The sequence below is a fragment of the Mustela erminea genome, chromosome 14 (assembly GCF_009829155.1).
Source record: "Mustela erminea isolate mMusErm1 chromosome 14, mMusErm1.Pri, whole genome shotgun sequence".
Classification (NCBI taxonomy): domain Eukaryota; kingdom Metazoa; phylum Chordata; class Mammalia; order Carnivora; family Mustelidae; genus Mustela; species Mustela erminea.
In genome coordinates, this window is record NC_045627.1 from 66,338,649 (window position 1) to 66,352,586 (window position 13,938).

Below are 13,938 nucleotides of genomic sequence, written 5' to 3' on the forward strand. Positions count from 1 at the left end.
CTGTTAAATAAAATAAAATAAAAAGAAATGCAGATTAGCAAAAAAAAAAAAAAAAAGGATCTGGTACCAGAAACTCTACTGTTATGTTTTCCGGGAGTAGCCCCATGATTAACTTCCTAACCATCCCTCTAGATGTTTATATATGCTCTTTTTTTTTTAATAAGAAAAAAAAGTAGGATTATATTTTATACTGTTTTGTAATTTGCTTTTTTCATTCTAATACTAGAGACATCTTTATATGTCAGAAGTAGTATTCTGTGAATATATTTTAATGATTCATGTCATTCCCAGAGGAATTTCAAAACCTATCCAGAAATTTATTATTGTTATTATTTTTAAAGATTTTATTTATTTAATTGACAGAGACAGCGAGAGAGGGAACACAAGCAGGGGCAGTGGGAGAGCAGGAAGCAGGCTTCCTGCTCAGCCGGGAGCCGATATGGGGCTCGATCCTGGGACCCTGAGATCATGACCTGAGCCGAAGGCAGAGGCTTAATACACTGAGGCACCCAGGCGCCTCTAGTCATAGGTATTTTTAAGTTTGATTTAGTTTGTTTCCAGTTTTATAATTTGAAGGCAGAACCTGAAATTTTTTATAATCCCACTATTTAAAGATAAGTCACTATTTTTTGTGTTTTTCCTTCCAGTCTCTTCCATATGTATATATATGTATTTTTTTAAAAGCAAAATTGCTCATTGATTTAAGAAAATTTTAAAGTATTTTCTGCTTACAATTGAAGATTGGAGTAGGGTTCTGTATTGGGGTCTGTCAAGATTCTCTGAGTATGATCCAAGAACACAGTGGGAAATGAGAAAAAAATAGTCTGCCTGTAGAAGAGAGGGCTGTGGGCCTTCTCCCCTGTTCCCTTACCTACCCCTTTCTGGAGCAAGAAGAAAGAGGGGCAGCCTGCTAATGGCCCTGAGTCTAATGAAATCACAGCCCAAAGGGAGGTGGGAGTGTTATTTGCAACTCTAGGAGATGGAATTGTACCAGATTATATCAAGAGCGGAGGAAGTCATTTACACTCTCTAGGGAAGAGATGGACCTGAGGCAATTAGAATTTTTCCACCTGTAACTTGAGTGACTCTTGGGTTATACCAGTGTACGTGGTAGAGAAGAACCCATAATCTTTTTGGTGATATCAAGAGAACCCTAAGAATTCCTTTATCAGGAGACCCCACGAGGCCCCTTGCAGTTGCTAATCTCCTGGGATTTTGAGGGGCCCTTTGCTTTTGGTGAGCAGCCTGGGGTAGCAGCAGGAAGCGAGGCTGGGAGCTGGCCTTAAGGTCTTGAGCAGGGCTTGGGGGAGGGGTGGGAGATGGGTAACCAGAAAGCCAGAATCATTCTCTCAGAGATCCCTTAAGAGAGGACGAAGATGTCCTAAAAGGTGAGCATATTTAATGCTCGCCAAACCCGAAACCTAGGTTCAGTGGCGTTGGGAAGGGGGGCCTCCTGCCCTCTCCCATCCCATCTTTCACTCGGGCACGAACATTTCCAGAAACTGAACACGGGTTCCAAATGTGGCTTCACCCAGGGAGGCCTGACATTGCCAGCTTCGACCAGGTGGGCGCCGGCCGGGGACTGCTGTGTTGGGAAAGCCGCTGCTCTGGCTGGTGCTCATGGCGCCTATGTGCCTCTCTGCCCTGCCTCCCTGCCCCCAGGGTTCTGGCTGGTGTGGACCATCATCATCATCCTGAGCTGCTGCTGCGTGTGCCACCACCGCCGAGCCAAGCATCGCCTTCAGGCCCAGCAGCGGCAGCATGAAATCAACCTGATTGCCTACCGGGAAGCCCACAATTACTCAGCGCTGCCATTTTATTTCAGTATGTATACCCAAAGCCGCCAGACCGTGGGCCCCACTGGGCCCCTTCGCCCAGCGTAGTGTGGAGTCGCGCAGGTCGGGGAGTCAAGGGGTGCTCACCTGTAGCACAGAGGAGCTGGTGCTGTGGCCGGGGCAGCCTGAAGCATTGGGCTGTTCCAGCCCCACCCTGGCTGGGTTCTGACCGGGTGTCTGATGCTTAACTGATGCTTTCCTTAAGGCAGGTGGTCAGATGGTGTACGATGTGAGTGAACCAAGATTTAGATGCCTGTGGCCTAAAATTTTCCCATTTTACTTAGCGCCCTGTGACATCCCTGAGCAAAAGCTGCCATGAAAGGGGCAGGAATTGGGGGTGGGTAATGCTGGCATGTCCTGAGAACTGAGAAACTTCAGTGACTCCCTGAAGGACACTCACCTGACTTCCCTGAGGGTTCCTTACACATGACCCTCACAGGGTCCAGGGAGGTCCATCTTGTCCTAAAACCATTCTGCCATGTGTTCTACAGAATAAAGTGCTCACAGGTCTGGAATTCCACATCTAGAAGGGTTTTAAGTGTTTAGCTCAGTGCCTGGCATATAGTAAGGGCTCAATAAATGCTAGCAGTTCTTATAACCAGACCATGTGTGCCCTGAGACATTCAGCACATTCAAAAGATAACTTACCTGGAAGGCTGATAATAAGCCTTGGCAGGCCCCTCCCCCTTCACTGGTAACCCACTGGCTTCTAATCTGAGTCAGGATGAAGTTAGGTTTGTCTTTCCAGACCATCTCCAGCCACACTCAAGTGAGGGACAGAACACATTTCCAACCTCCCAGAAAAAGGGCCTTTTCATGGCTCATACATCTGGAAAGTGGGGGGGGGGGGGGGGGCAAGAAAAAGGCAGTCATGGAGTCTTAAATTAGGATCCCTAACCCTGAGGCCTATGGGACGCAGGCAGAGGACACAGTTTGAGCAAGAAACACGAGACTCCGGGGCATGTGGAAACGGATACGCTCTGGGCAGAAATGATCTCCTGGCCACCCCCCATTTGCCTAACCCTCTGCTTTACCTCCAGACGGGCAGAAGTCTTGCCTGTGAAGCAGCTTCAGGGGCTCTCGGATTTCATGGAGCTAGATTAGGTCACTCCCAGTCTGTCCCTCTTTCTGCACAAAATTGCCACACCCCTGTGCCCTGCCCATGAGCAAGAGCTGGGGCCAGCCCCTGCTCCCCCGTGGGTGTACTGGGGGTGGGAAGAGACATATGTTGAGTGCGAGCTTTGCAGGCTGTTCTTGAACAATTGCCAGTGCAGTAATTTCTCCTCCCTGCCTCCCCGTTTTAGGGTTTTTGCCAAACTATTTACTACCTCCTTATGAGGAAGTGGTGAACCGACCTCCGACTCCTCCCCCACCGTACAGTGCCTTCCAGCTACAGCAGCAGCAGCTGCCCGCACAGTGTGGCCCCCCAGGCGGCAGCCCCCCAGGCGCCGATCCCACCAGGGGCCCCCAGGGGGCGCAGAGCAGCCCCTTGTCTGGGCCCAGCAGAAGCAGCACCAGACCTCCGAGCATCGCTGACCCTGAGCCCTCTGACGTGCCCGCCAGCACAGCAGCCACCAAAGCCCCTGGAATGGAGCCCAGTGGCTCTGTGGCCGGCCTGGGGGAGCTGGACCCTGGGGCATTCCTGGACAAAGATTCCGACTGTAAGGAGGAGCTGCTGAGAGATTACAGCTCAGAGCAGGGCGGCGGCCTCCCGGATAGCAAAGACAAGACGCCCGGCAGACATCGCCGCTTCACGGGTGACTCGGGCATTGAGGTATGTGTGTGCAGCCGAGGCCACCACGACGACGATCTCAAGGAGTTCAACACACTCATTGACGATGCTCTGGATGGGCCCCTGGACTTCTGCGACAGCTGCCATGTGCGGCCCCCCGGTGACGAGGAGGAAGGCCTCTGCCAGCCCTCCGAGGAGCAGGCCCGAGAGCCCGGGCACCCCCACCTGCCACGGCCCCCCGCGTGCCTGCTGCTGAATACCATCAATGAGCAGGACTCCCCGAACTCACAGAGCAGCAGCTCCCCCAGCTAGAGCAGGCCCGGCCTGTGCCGGAGAACTTGGCAAAGCAACCAGGGTAGGGGAGCAGCAGGAGAGAAGCATTAAATGACTTTCAGAGAAAGTGGTGCCGCCACTGCATTCTTCGCCCCCTCCCCGCCGGTCCTGCGTTTTCCCGCACCTCCAGGTACCGCTTGGGGAGCGGAGGCCTCTCCGCCCACAGGAGCACAGTGTCGTGGAGGGCCGACAGGGTGGCTCGTTCTCTGACTCGTTCCTCATACCCGACCCTGTCCCCTTTTCCTCTTTTCGAGTCGTATCTCGCTACCTGCCCCGGTCAGAGAGATGTGTGTTTCCGAGGCCCCCACGGAGGAGGCCGAGACTGTGCCCTGAGGTGACTCTTAGTGGTGGAGTGGATTTGTGCTCTGGTGTTTGGTTTAAGAGAACTTCTCTGTGTCTCAGTCCAGGAGAGGTGGCAGGGCTCAGCCCTGGGTGAAGAAGGAAGCCCGCAGAGGCCCAGGGATTGTCACCCTTTGCTGCCCAGGTGTGCCGAGACAGAACTGGGCTAGTCCTGGGGTAGGATGAGAGCAGACAGGCAGTTAACAAGGTTGGTAGGAGGCCTACTGCTCCCTCAAATCCCTGGTCGTGAGGTCGATGTACCGCAGTGCATTCATGAGGGCCCTTCCCAGTAGGTTCTGGCTGGCACAGCCTGGTTCAGGGTGAAACATTCTATCACCTTCTTTTTGGTTTTTCCTTAAACAACAATAACAACAGTAACAGCAACAGCAAGCTGAAAACAAGGACTTGACCAGCGGGCCGGCAAGAATTCTCTTCTGGAAAAGGGAAGTTTGTGGCTCTATCCCAAGTTGACCTTCAAAGAGCCTGGCTGCTATTGAGCCGGGAGGAGATGTTTTGTGTGCAGGCTTGGGTCGGGGCTCTCTCGGAACTTCCGTGGGAGCACAGCAGAGCCCAAGCCGTGGGGGAGCGTCTGGTGTAGCTTGCCACATCTCTACCCTTCGGGCTGTGCCTGTAGGTGACCAGGGTCTTCTCCCCACCCAACACAGTCTGCGGGGCTGTGGGTCCTAAGAAAGGGCAGCCCCATGGCCTGGCTTTTACACAGTATTTTCTCTTGATTCTGAATAAGTCCTTCTGTTGTATTGTTTTTGTTTTTATTTTTAAACTGACCACTTGGGGAAAAAATGGCTTGGTTATCTGTGGCTTTCATGCCCTTCCCCTACCCCTCCGCAGCCCCCTTTTTGAGTGGGCTGGCTGATTTTTGTAGCCTCCATAAAGAGCCTGAGTGGCCCAGGCAGGAGGGCAAAGGCAGGAGTCCGGAAGGACCGTGGGATCCTTATTACTGTGGTTTGGCTTCAGATAACCAGTCGGGCTTTGATAGGAATAACCTGATGGAGAAAGCAAAGAGCTAAAACTCACATTCCCTGTCCAGTGCTGTTCATATGAAGAGTTTGGTTTTCCCCCCACTCTTGAACGATGATATTCACATTAGGCGTTGAGGTTACAGTAAGAAAGGGAGAAAATATATATATATGTACAAAAATAGACAAATCCAAGGCTGTGAGGTGAACGAGTGTCTGCATTTGGAGTCCACAAAACCAAAATCCATGTTGAACAAAGTGAAGTCTGTGTACAATGACTTTTTGGATAACCTGTGTGTGTCTGTCTCGTGTGTGAGCCCCCAGCCCTGTTTTCCTGTGAATATACTTTGAACGGCAGCCATTGTGCTCGCGTCAACCACACGCTTGGAGCAGATATGGCCCTCTCAAGGTAATTTATTTTACACATTTACTGTTTACTGAACAAATGTCTGACTGTGTACTCGGGTGTATCCAGCAGCATCGTCGATGGCAGCCCCCCCCCCGACCCCCCACCCCCACCCTGACGTCTGCCAGAGATAACTGTGCTCGGAGTAGAGGCTCTCTCTCCTCTACCCAGCCCTGCAATTTGCACATTGCTCCGTGGACACTCGGAGGCCTGTGTTCTGTTCCCCTGTAAGTGGAAATGTGCCCTGAACCTTTCTGCCTCCCTCGGCTCCTCCTGGCCCTCAGTATCAGCCCCCAACGGGGTGTTCAAAACCACTCGGCACAGAAGGCAAAGATGGGCCTTCCGAAGCTGGATTGGATGGATCTTCAGTGACAAATCCGGGACTAGCTGTGGCCCAGCCGTTGGCCCCGGCCGGAATTGCCAGGACAGTTTGGCAGACGCCGCAGTGCCACAGGGCTTACCTCTCTTTACCAGGGCCCCGTGCACGCAAGTAAGCCGGCGTGTGGCAAGAATGGGCGGGAGTGCGTCAGCAGCCCTCGGATGCCTGGCCTTCCACCTTTAAAAAAAAAAATTAAAAAAAAAAAAATAGTAAGATAAAAATCCTGAACAACTCACTGAAGTCTCAGAGGGGATGAAGTTTTACCAAAATGAATCCTGCTTCAGTTAACTGATCACATGGATGAATCCTGGCCCTCTCAAGTTTCCTTCCCCGGCTGGAGTGGGGTGCGGGTCTGCGTGCTAACTGTTGGGGTCACTGCGGCCTCCTGCCCTCCAGGCATGAGAACAAGTGAACGCAGCCGCTGGAGCCAGGCTCATTTCCAGCGGTCACGCAGTCTGGCCCCTGCCAGCGGGACTCCCCTGCCAGGAGAGAGACGGAAAGAGAGCGGGAGGACTGGATAGGAGGCCGGGGAGATCGGACTGAATCTGGTTTTCCCGGTGAACAAGAAGAAAGGGCTTGGTCTGGCCGAGGGTTTGGTGCTACAGTCGGAAGATTTGCAAATGCTAACACATTCCTGTGTGAGGCACATCACCATTTGTCAGTTGTTGTGAATATGTGTATTTTAAGCAATAAGATTCCGCTGGTCAGACTTTTCTGGGCAGTCTCGGTGACGCATTTCCTGTGCTGTGATTGTTCTGAAGACAGAGTGGCTGTAACCACTGTGAGAAGCCCAAATAAAATCCATCCCCAAAACGCGACTGTTTTTTTTCTTGCACACCTTGTTCTTTTCTCCCCGCTTCCCTCAGACTTCAGGAGTCTGTGCCCCAAGATTCCTAACTGCAGGCCCTTCTCCCTTCTCCACACAGGCTGTGAGAAGGCACCTTGTAGGGGAAAGCAAGCCCCTTGGCCTGAGGGGAGCTTATGGGGCCCAGGGCACGTTGGGGGGCAGTCCTGTTGAGGCCACACTTTGTCCTGAGGGTTTGGGGAGACCCCTCCCCAAACCCTCTCTCTGCCAAGGGTATATTTCTGAGGTTTGGAATACTTTGTAAAATCCCACAAATAGGTTAAAAATGCAAAGAAAAGCCGAAACGAGTTCTGTTAGACACCTAGAAGCTAAAATAGCATTTGAAAGAATGCAAGCACTCCGTGAGATCTTTTATTTTTACTTAATTTTAATTTAATTTAAATTTTTTTTTTTTTTTTGGAGAGAGAGGCCAAGCAGGGAGCAGAGGGAGAAGCAGGCTCCCCGCTGAGCAGGGAGTCCGACACGGGACTCAATCCCAGGACGCCAAGATCATGACCTGAGCCGAAGGCAGATGCTTAACCCACTGAGCCATCCAGGCACCCTCAAAATAATAAAAATCTTTAGGGAAAAAAATAATAGAAATTTGGATGGGCCCTGGAATTCAATATACAAAACGTGTTATTGAGTCTCCCACTTTGTGCCCAACACTGAGCTGGGTGCTGAGGAGGATGTAAAAGAAGTAGAGAAGACAAGGTCCGTGCCCTCTGGAAGTTGGGTTACAGGCAGGAAGACAAAGCACCCGTGTGAAATGGTCAGCAAGAGGAGGTAGATTGAGCTGCAGTGAACGGTACAGATGTGGGGAATCCTGAGGAATCACAGGGCCTCGTTTGAGGGCTGTGTACCAGGCAGGGACCTGAGAACTGGTGTTTTAGGCCTTGGGAGAGCAACAGGTGTGCCAGCCTCTCCCACTGTGAGCCAGTCATTCCTTCCTAAAACTGTCCTTTTACCCCCTGCTAGAGACTGTCCTCCTAGAACTTCCAAGCAGCTATAAATCCCTGCTCTAAGGGAAGGAACAGGCTTCACCCTCTGCCCAGGAAGGGGAACACTGCCACCCAGCACAGCTGCTCCTTGGGCAAAGCGATCTGGTGTGCCTCTTGGGACCCTCCCAGTGCCCCTCCCCCAGTGGACCTCTCCCTAATGGGCCAACAGGGGATGCTGACAGCATGGCCTTCCCTAGTCCCTGGCTTTAACCAGCAGTCTGCATTGTTGCCTAAGAGCCCAGTGTAAGCCAGACAGACCCCCATCCCCCTCTTTGACCCTGGGCCAGAAAAATTCTGGCCCCTCAGGGACTCTAGTGGGATGGTTGCTGCCTAGTTCCCTCTAACCTGTTGAGCTCCTCCAAGTAAGCCCAGGGGAACCATATTAGCATCTAGAGACAGATCTGTTCTAAAGCCATGGAAGTGGTGCCTGGATGGCTTGGTGGTTAAGTGTCTGCCTTCGGCCCAGGTCATGATCCTAGGGTCCTGGGATCAAGCCTTGCATTGGGCTCCGTGCTCTGTGGGGAGCCTGCTTCTCCCTCTGCCTGCTGCTCTTCCTGCTCATTCTCTCTGTCAAATAAATAAATAAAACCACGGGAAAGGACTGGGGAGTACGTCATTCCTGCCTGCCTTAATCTAATGTCTGAACGGCACAAAAACAGTCGTGCGATTCTTGCCAGCTGCATGCTGGAGGCTGTGCCAGTTCCCTAGATGCCTAGATCTGTGGAGCAGACCTCACCGTGCCCCTCACTGCACCCCAGGTTCCTGGGTCACCGAGTTCCTCATTTTCTATCCCCAGGTGACCGAGTTCAGGTGGAGATGACACCAGTGCTCTGAAGCACAAAACAGGATAGCTTTGATGAACAATTATTTCAAGAGGCTCCCTATTCTCCAGTTTCCTCTGTTTTCAGCCCAGTGTAGGGGTGGGTGGGGGACAGGGTTTGACTAAGAAGGAGGGGAAAGTGGGTTTGGCTGACTGTGGGCCAAACCAGCTGGAGTATCTGTCTGAACCTACCTGGAAAGGCAGTGGGTCCTGGGAGGTGTTTGGGATGTGGGCTCCTAGCCTGGAGGCATGTGACTGGCCTCACTCAGGCTGATCATTTATCAAGCACCTACCATGTACAGGCACTGGGAATGCAAATATGCCTTCGACCAGGCTCCTTTTTAGAAGAGCTAATGGTCCCAAGGGGAAGAAAGGCATGAAAACAGCTTTAGTAGCATTTAGTACCATGAAGCCTGTGTGCCCAGGGTGCTGTGGACGAGAGCCACCTGGGGGTATAGGGTGTCCTGTCCGGAGCAGGGGCCTCTCTAAGCTGAGCTTGCCAGGTGCAGAAAGGTGTAAAGGGAATTCTAGGGAAGGTCTGGATAAATCCGTTTTGCAGATTATTGAGTATCTACTATGTGCCAGGTGCTGAAAAGCCCACAGAAGCATGGGAGGGCACAATGTCTAAGGCAGCAAGCAATTTAATCTCTGTAGATAATTGCATTCTGGGAAGTGAGCGGAGATGCGGAGTAGTAAGCTGGTAATAAAAATATTTTAATTTGTCTTGATTGTTCTATTTATTGACTGCACATTATTGGGTTGTGTACAACCATCTTACCTACATCTTGTTTTGTTTTTTCATTTTAGCCTCAAAACAGCCATCTGAGGTATGGACTGCTTTATTAAAGGGGTTGAAACATTCGGAGAAGTTGACTAACTTGTCCAAGATCACACAGCACATAAGTGGTAGAGCCAGAATTTGAACACTGAACACCGAAGACCCGGTGCTCCCAAGCCACATGAAGAACTTTTGATTTCTTTTCAAAGGGGAGAGAGAACCAGAGCAAGGTAATGAGCAGGCAAGCAGCATAGTGGAAGGTGAACCAGTTTCCTCAGGGCCTTCTTTATCCCCCTTTTTGCTCCCCCTTGCTTCGTCAGAAGCTTCCAGAGGCCACCCCACTGAGCTGGGCACCCCTGCCAGAGCCCCTCAGCGCTGAAATAGCATCACCCCGGGATAGGGGATGCACATCAATGCTAACTTCCTCGGGGAGGGTGAGTCCCCCGGGAAACATTGTACAGTTCTCAGGAATTAGAAACTCCCAGTGGCTTGGAGGGGAGAAGAGGATTTGGTTTGATCTGAAGTTTCTCCTCACCCTAAGCCCACTCCCCACCAGTATAACCTTCCTTTGCATGTCTTCTTACCAAGAGGTCTACAGAAACCCAGTCCCACTGGAAAATGTTACAAAACTCCCTCTGTGTTGGAACTGTGAGAAGTTTGTCTCTGGGCCCTCTACCCACGCCCAGCTGCCAGCATGCCCCAGCTGAGGAAGGAGGGAGGGGCAGCAGGCAGGATCATCAGGGGCTACAAGGCGGGGGAGAGGGGTTCCCAGGGGTCCTGTCCTTCAGAGGGACCTGTCTGAACAACACCTGCTTCTTCATCCTTAGAAAAGGACTTATTTTGTGGATCTGGCTGTAGGTAATGGCAGTAAAGGCAGTATTTATCAAGGCACTCAATGCATTGCCTAGGTCCACATCTGACCCCCAGCAACATTATGAGGTTGGTGGTACTCTTTCTACACACACTCAGCTACCCATAGTATAGCTGAGCAAACTGAGGTTTAAGAAGGCCTAGTAAGTTGCCCGTGCTCACTGGGTCTGTAAATGACAACATGGGGACAACTTGCTTGCACAGCCTGACCTCTTATCTTTTTTTTTTTTTTTTTAAAGATTTTATTTATTTATTAGAGAGCACAGAGGGAGAGTGTGAGAGAGAAGCAGGTTCCCTGCTGAGTGGGGAGGCTGATGTGGGGCTCTATCCCAAGACCCTGAGACCATGACCTGAGCCAAAGGCAAAGGCTTAAACACTGAGCAACCCAGGTGCCCCAGTGAGCTCTTATCTTCTGTAGCTCCCCTGCTTACCTGGCCTTTTCTGTTTTTCCCCGTCCCCCGAGCCTCAGATAATGGGCAGTACAGGTGGTATGTTAGAGCTTACTCCCACCCCCCAACCCTCCCCCAAATGAGGAAATGGATTCAAGAAGCTAGCCATAGGCCTAAGATCCAGGGCCTGGACCGAGGTGGGCAGAGTTGGGGGGCGGCTGGGGACGAGAACCTGGGTCTTCCCATCTAGTCCTCCCTGACTCTCTCTCCTCCTGAGGTGGGTGTTGAAACCCAGGAGTGTGACTGGAGAAAGTTCCTCATTTTCTCCAGGGTTGATGGCCACCAGAAGGCGCCAGACCAGTCACTCAGTCTCCTCCACCCCTACTCCACACTGGGGGCGCCAGGGAAGGAGTCTTTCCCTTCAGAATGGGGACTCTGGGGAGCCGCCCTTCTGAGGGACAAGGACAGCCCATTTCTCCTGGGAGGCCCAGCTGTTTTGATTCACAAGAGCTGATTATTAAATTTTCAGGAATTTGGGGGCACCAGTTCGTAGAGCATGTGACTCTTCATCTCCAGGCCGTGAGTTGAAGCCCCACTTTGGGCGTGGAGCCTACTTAAAATAGATAAGTAAATACTTTCCTAAATGTTCAGGAATTCTATGAGCTGTTTATTAAATAACCATTAAAAAAACTGAACTATATAAACCCACAATTGAATACGTTATAATAAAAACAAAGGTCATAAATACTCAAAACCTAATCATTTCCTAATTATTTCACTACATTACTATTATCTGTGCCCTTGAGGTTATTTACATCTATGAATGGTGCAAATAATAGTATCATTAGTAATGGTATCGCATAGTCATAGTGTTTATTATATAACATAATGGCAAATAGCATATAATGCTACCAAGCATCTCTTCCCAATGCCATATTCTGGGACATCGCATTGGTGGCCTGAAATTGCTCAAAGTGGGGACTGTTTACATCATGGCAATTGGCAGACACTACAAATCATGGTTGTTCCCCAGCAGCAGCCCCAGAGAACTAGTTGTTTTGTGTTTATTTACCATATATCATTGACTAAGGGCATTCTGAGGCTCCAGATGTGACTGTGGGAGTCTTGACAAACACCTTCCAGCTGTGTCAAAGGTCTGGCCTTCCTTCTGCCTAAGGGGATAGTCTGTTTATCACTGGACCAATTAGCCAAGGAATTTAGAGCATTGGATTCAATCTTTTTTGTTTCTAATCTATTGCCAGGTGCCACCGATGGGCAGGATAAGGAACATGAGAAGATTCAGTCTTGACTTCTGGAGACATAGGGGTGGGCAGTGCCTTTGGGGGACACTGCACCCATTTTGAGCCCAAGCAGGTGCTCAGGTGCCCTTGGGGTTCAGTACCAAGGAACAGAAGCCAAGTGCTACAAGAGGACAAGCACGGTGGTCTGGGGATCGTGAGATATGCCTTACAATATGGCTTACACTCTCAGACTCAAGATAGGAGGAGTTAGGTCAATGGGAAAAGGCCTTCCAGGCCCGGGGAGGGCATTCTGGGCAGGAGTCAGGGTTCAGAAGGTCATTTTCTGAAAGGACCTTCAGCTTTGTACTCTCCCGGGCCAGATACCGCAGAGCCCTTTCTGCATGGACTTGGGATGGTTAACAAAGCATGTTTAGCTTCTCTTCATGCATCCTTGAAATCTTGGGTTCTCATCCCAGCCCTGATGCTCAGGAGCTGTGTGACTTAGGGCAAGTCACCTCCCCTGCCCTTGTCTCAGCTGGCCCTCAGTTTTGTCATCTTCAAAACGAAAAATTAGTCTCTCATTTCCCTGCCCCTCCATGATCTGATTCAATAGTTGGAGAGAATACCACCTCTGCTCCAGCCGATTTGCCCCGCTCTGCTTTAAACTGAGTGTGGTCTGGCTCTAGACCAGTGACCAGCTGATGGGGGCAGAGGAGCCTGGGAGAGGGAGGGGCCACCTGCAGTTAAACCCTTTCCCACCAGACCACTGCGTTGTCAGCATTTCACCAGGCTGTGATGGGAGCTGGTCAGCCACGGCTGCCTACAAACTCTTCCTTGGGCTCTTTAGCAAGACCATGGGGTTACTGTCCAGTAAAGGCCAGGGCTGAACTGGGGGGGGGGGCAGTAAGGAAGTCTCTTACCACTGGATTAACAAAGCTCTTTGAAGGAAGAAGGCGAGCTGTAATTGAAAACGTTGTTCCTTCTTCCTTGCAGGGGCTCCATTGATTTCTTCTGAAAACATGGCCAGACAGGGTCTCAGCCTTGCCCTGCTGGCCCTTCCAGAGCCCTCCTTCAGTCAGAAGAGAAGGACTGGGTTGAGGATCTGACCCTGGCCCAGCTGGCGCCAGGCAACTGGCGTTGGAGCCTCTCTCTAGGCTAACGGGCAAGGGTCAGTTTTTCCCCGGGGGCGTCTTGGGACATCTTTCACTTGCAAACTGGCCAGTAGCCAAGGTCTGGATGCTGGTTTCAAGGTTTGGAGAAGTCTGGGAGCCATTTTCTAGTGAGGCATTTACAGACATCCTGGGGTTGTAGCGTGGGGAGCAGGGCAGAGCCAGATGCTGCAGATCCCTCTCCTGGCAGTGTTTACTCCAGGACAGCTCGAGGGAAAGGAGACCTGCTGGTCTTTGGAGACCAAGACAGAGGGAAATGTAGTGGTGGGTTGAGTCTGTGGATTACACCCCCACCCCGCCCCCGCCCAACCCCAGTCCAAACCTTCCAGGTACGGGCAGGGATGCCTGTTTGGATCCAACAAGATCTTTTGCTCCATTTTCAAAATATAGACAATCCCACCATTTCTCACCATCTCCACTGCAATGGCCAAGGGGGCTGAGCCACCATGACCTCGCTCTCCTGGACCAGCACAACCACCTCCGCCCTTCCCCAGCTCTCATCCCTCTCACACCAGTCTCCACTCAGCAACTAGGGTGGTCTTGAAAATACAAACCAGGGGTGCCTGGGTAGCTCAGTTGGTTGAACATTTGACTCTCGGTTTGGACTCAGGTCCTGATCTCAGGGTTGTGAGATCGAGCCCCAAGGAGGACTCTGTGCTAGGCATGGAGACTTCTCAAGAATTTTTCTCTCGTCCTCCCTCTGCTCCTCCATGTGTGTCCTTTCTCTCTCTTTCTCTCCTCTTCCCTCCCTCCCTCTCAAAAAAACAAAAAAACAAACCAGACCTTCCCACTTTCATGTTTACCAGCCCCCCCACCCCACCGCCC

General features: G+C 51.3%; 1 protein-coding gene and 1 long non-coding RNA gene across 3 annotated transcripts in view; both read left to right on the forward strand.

Moving 5' to 3' along the window:
• Positions 1-4,921, forward strand: part of WBP1L (WW domain binding protein 1 like) — a 59,148-nt gene extending 54,227 nt beyond the window's left edge. For both annotated transcript variants that reach the window (XM_032313934.1, XM_032313935.1), the window contains exons 3-4: positions 1,663-1,824; positions 3,140-4,921. In XM_032313934.1, the coding sequence (XP_032169825.1) occupies positions 1,663-1,824; positions 3,140-3,879 (902 nt within the window). In that variant the 3' untranslated portion in view covers positions 3,880-4,921. The remainder of the gene's footprint in view (positions 1-1,662; positions 1,825-3,139) is intronic.
• A 3,450-nt stretch (positions 4,922-8,371) lies between these two features.
• LOC116573411 lies at positions 8,372-13,738 on the forward strand. The gene is made up of 3 exons (XR_004278783.1): positions 8,372-9,674; positions 11,233-12,029; positions 12,938-13,738. It is a non-coding gene; the product is annotated as an uncharacterized LOC116573411 (long non-coding RNA).
• Positions 13,739-13,938: the final 200 nt, after the last annotated feature.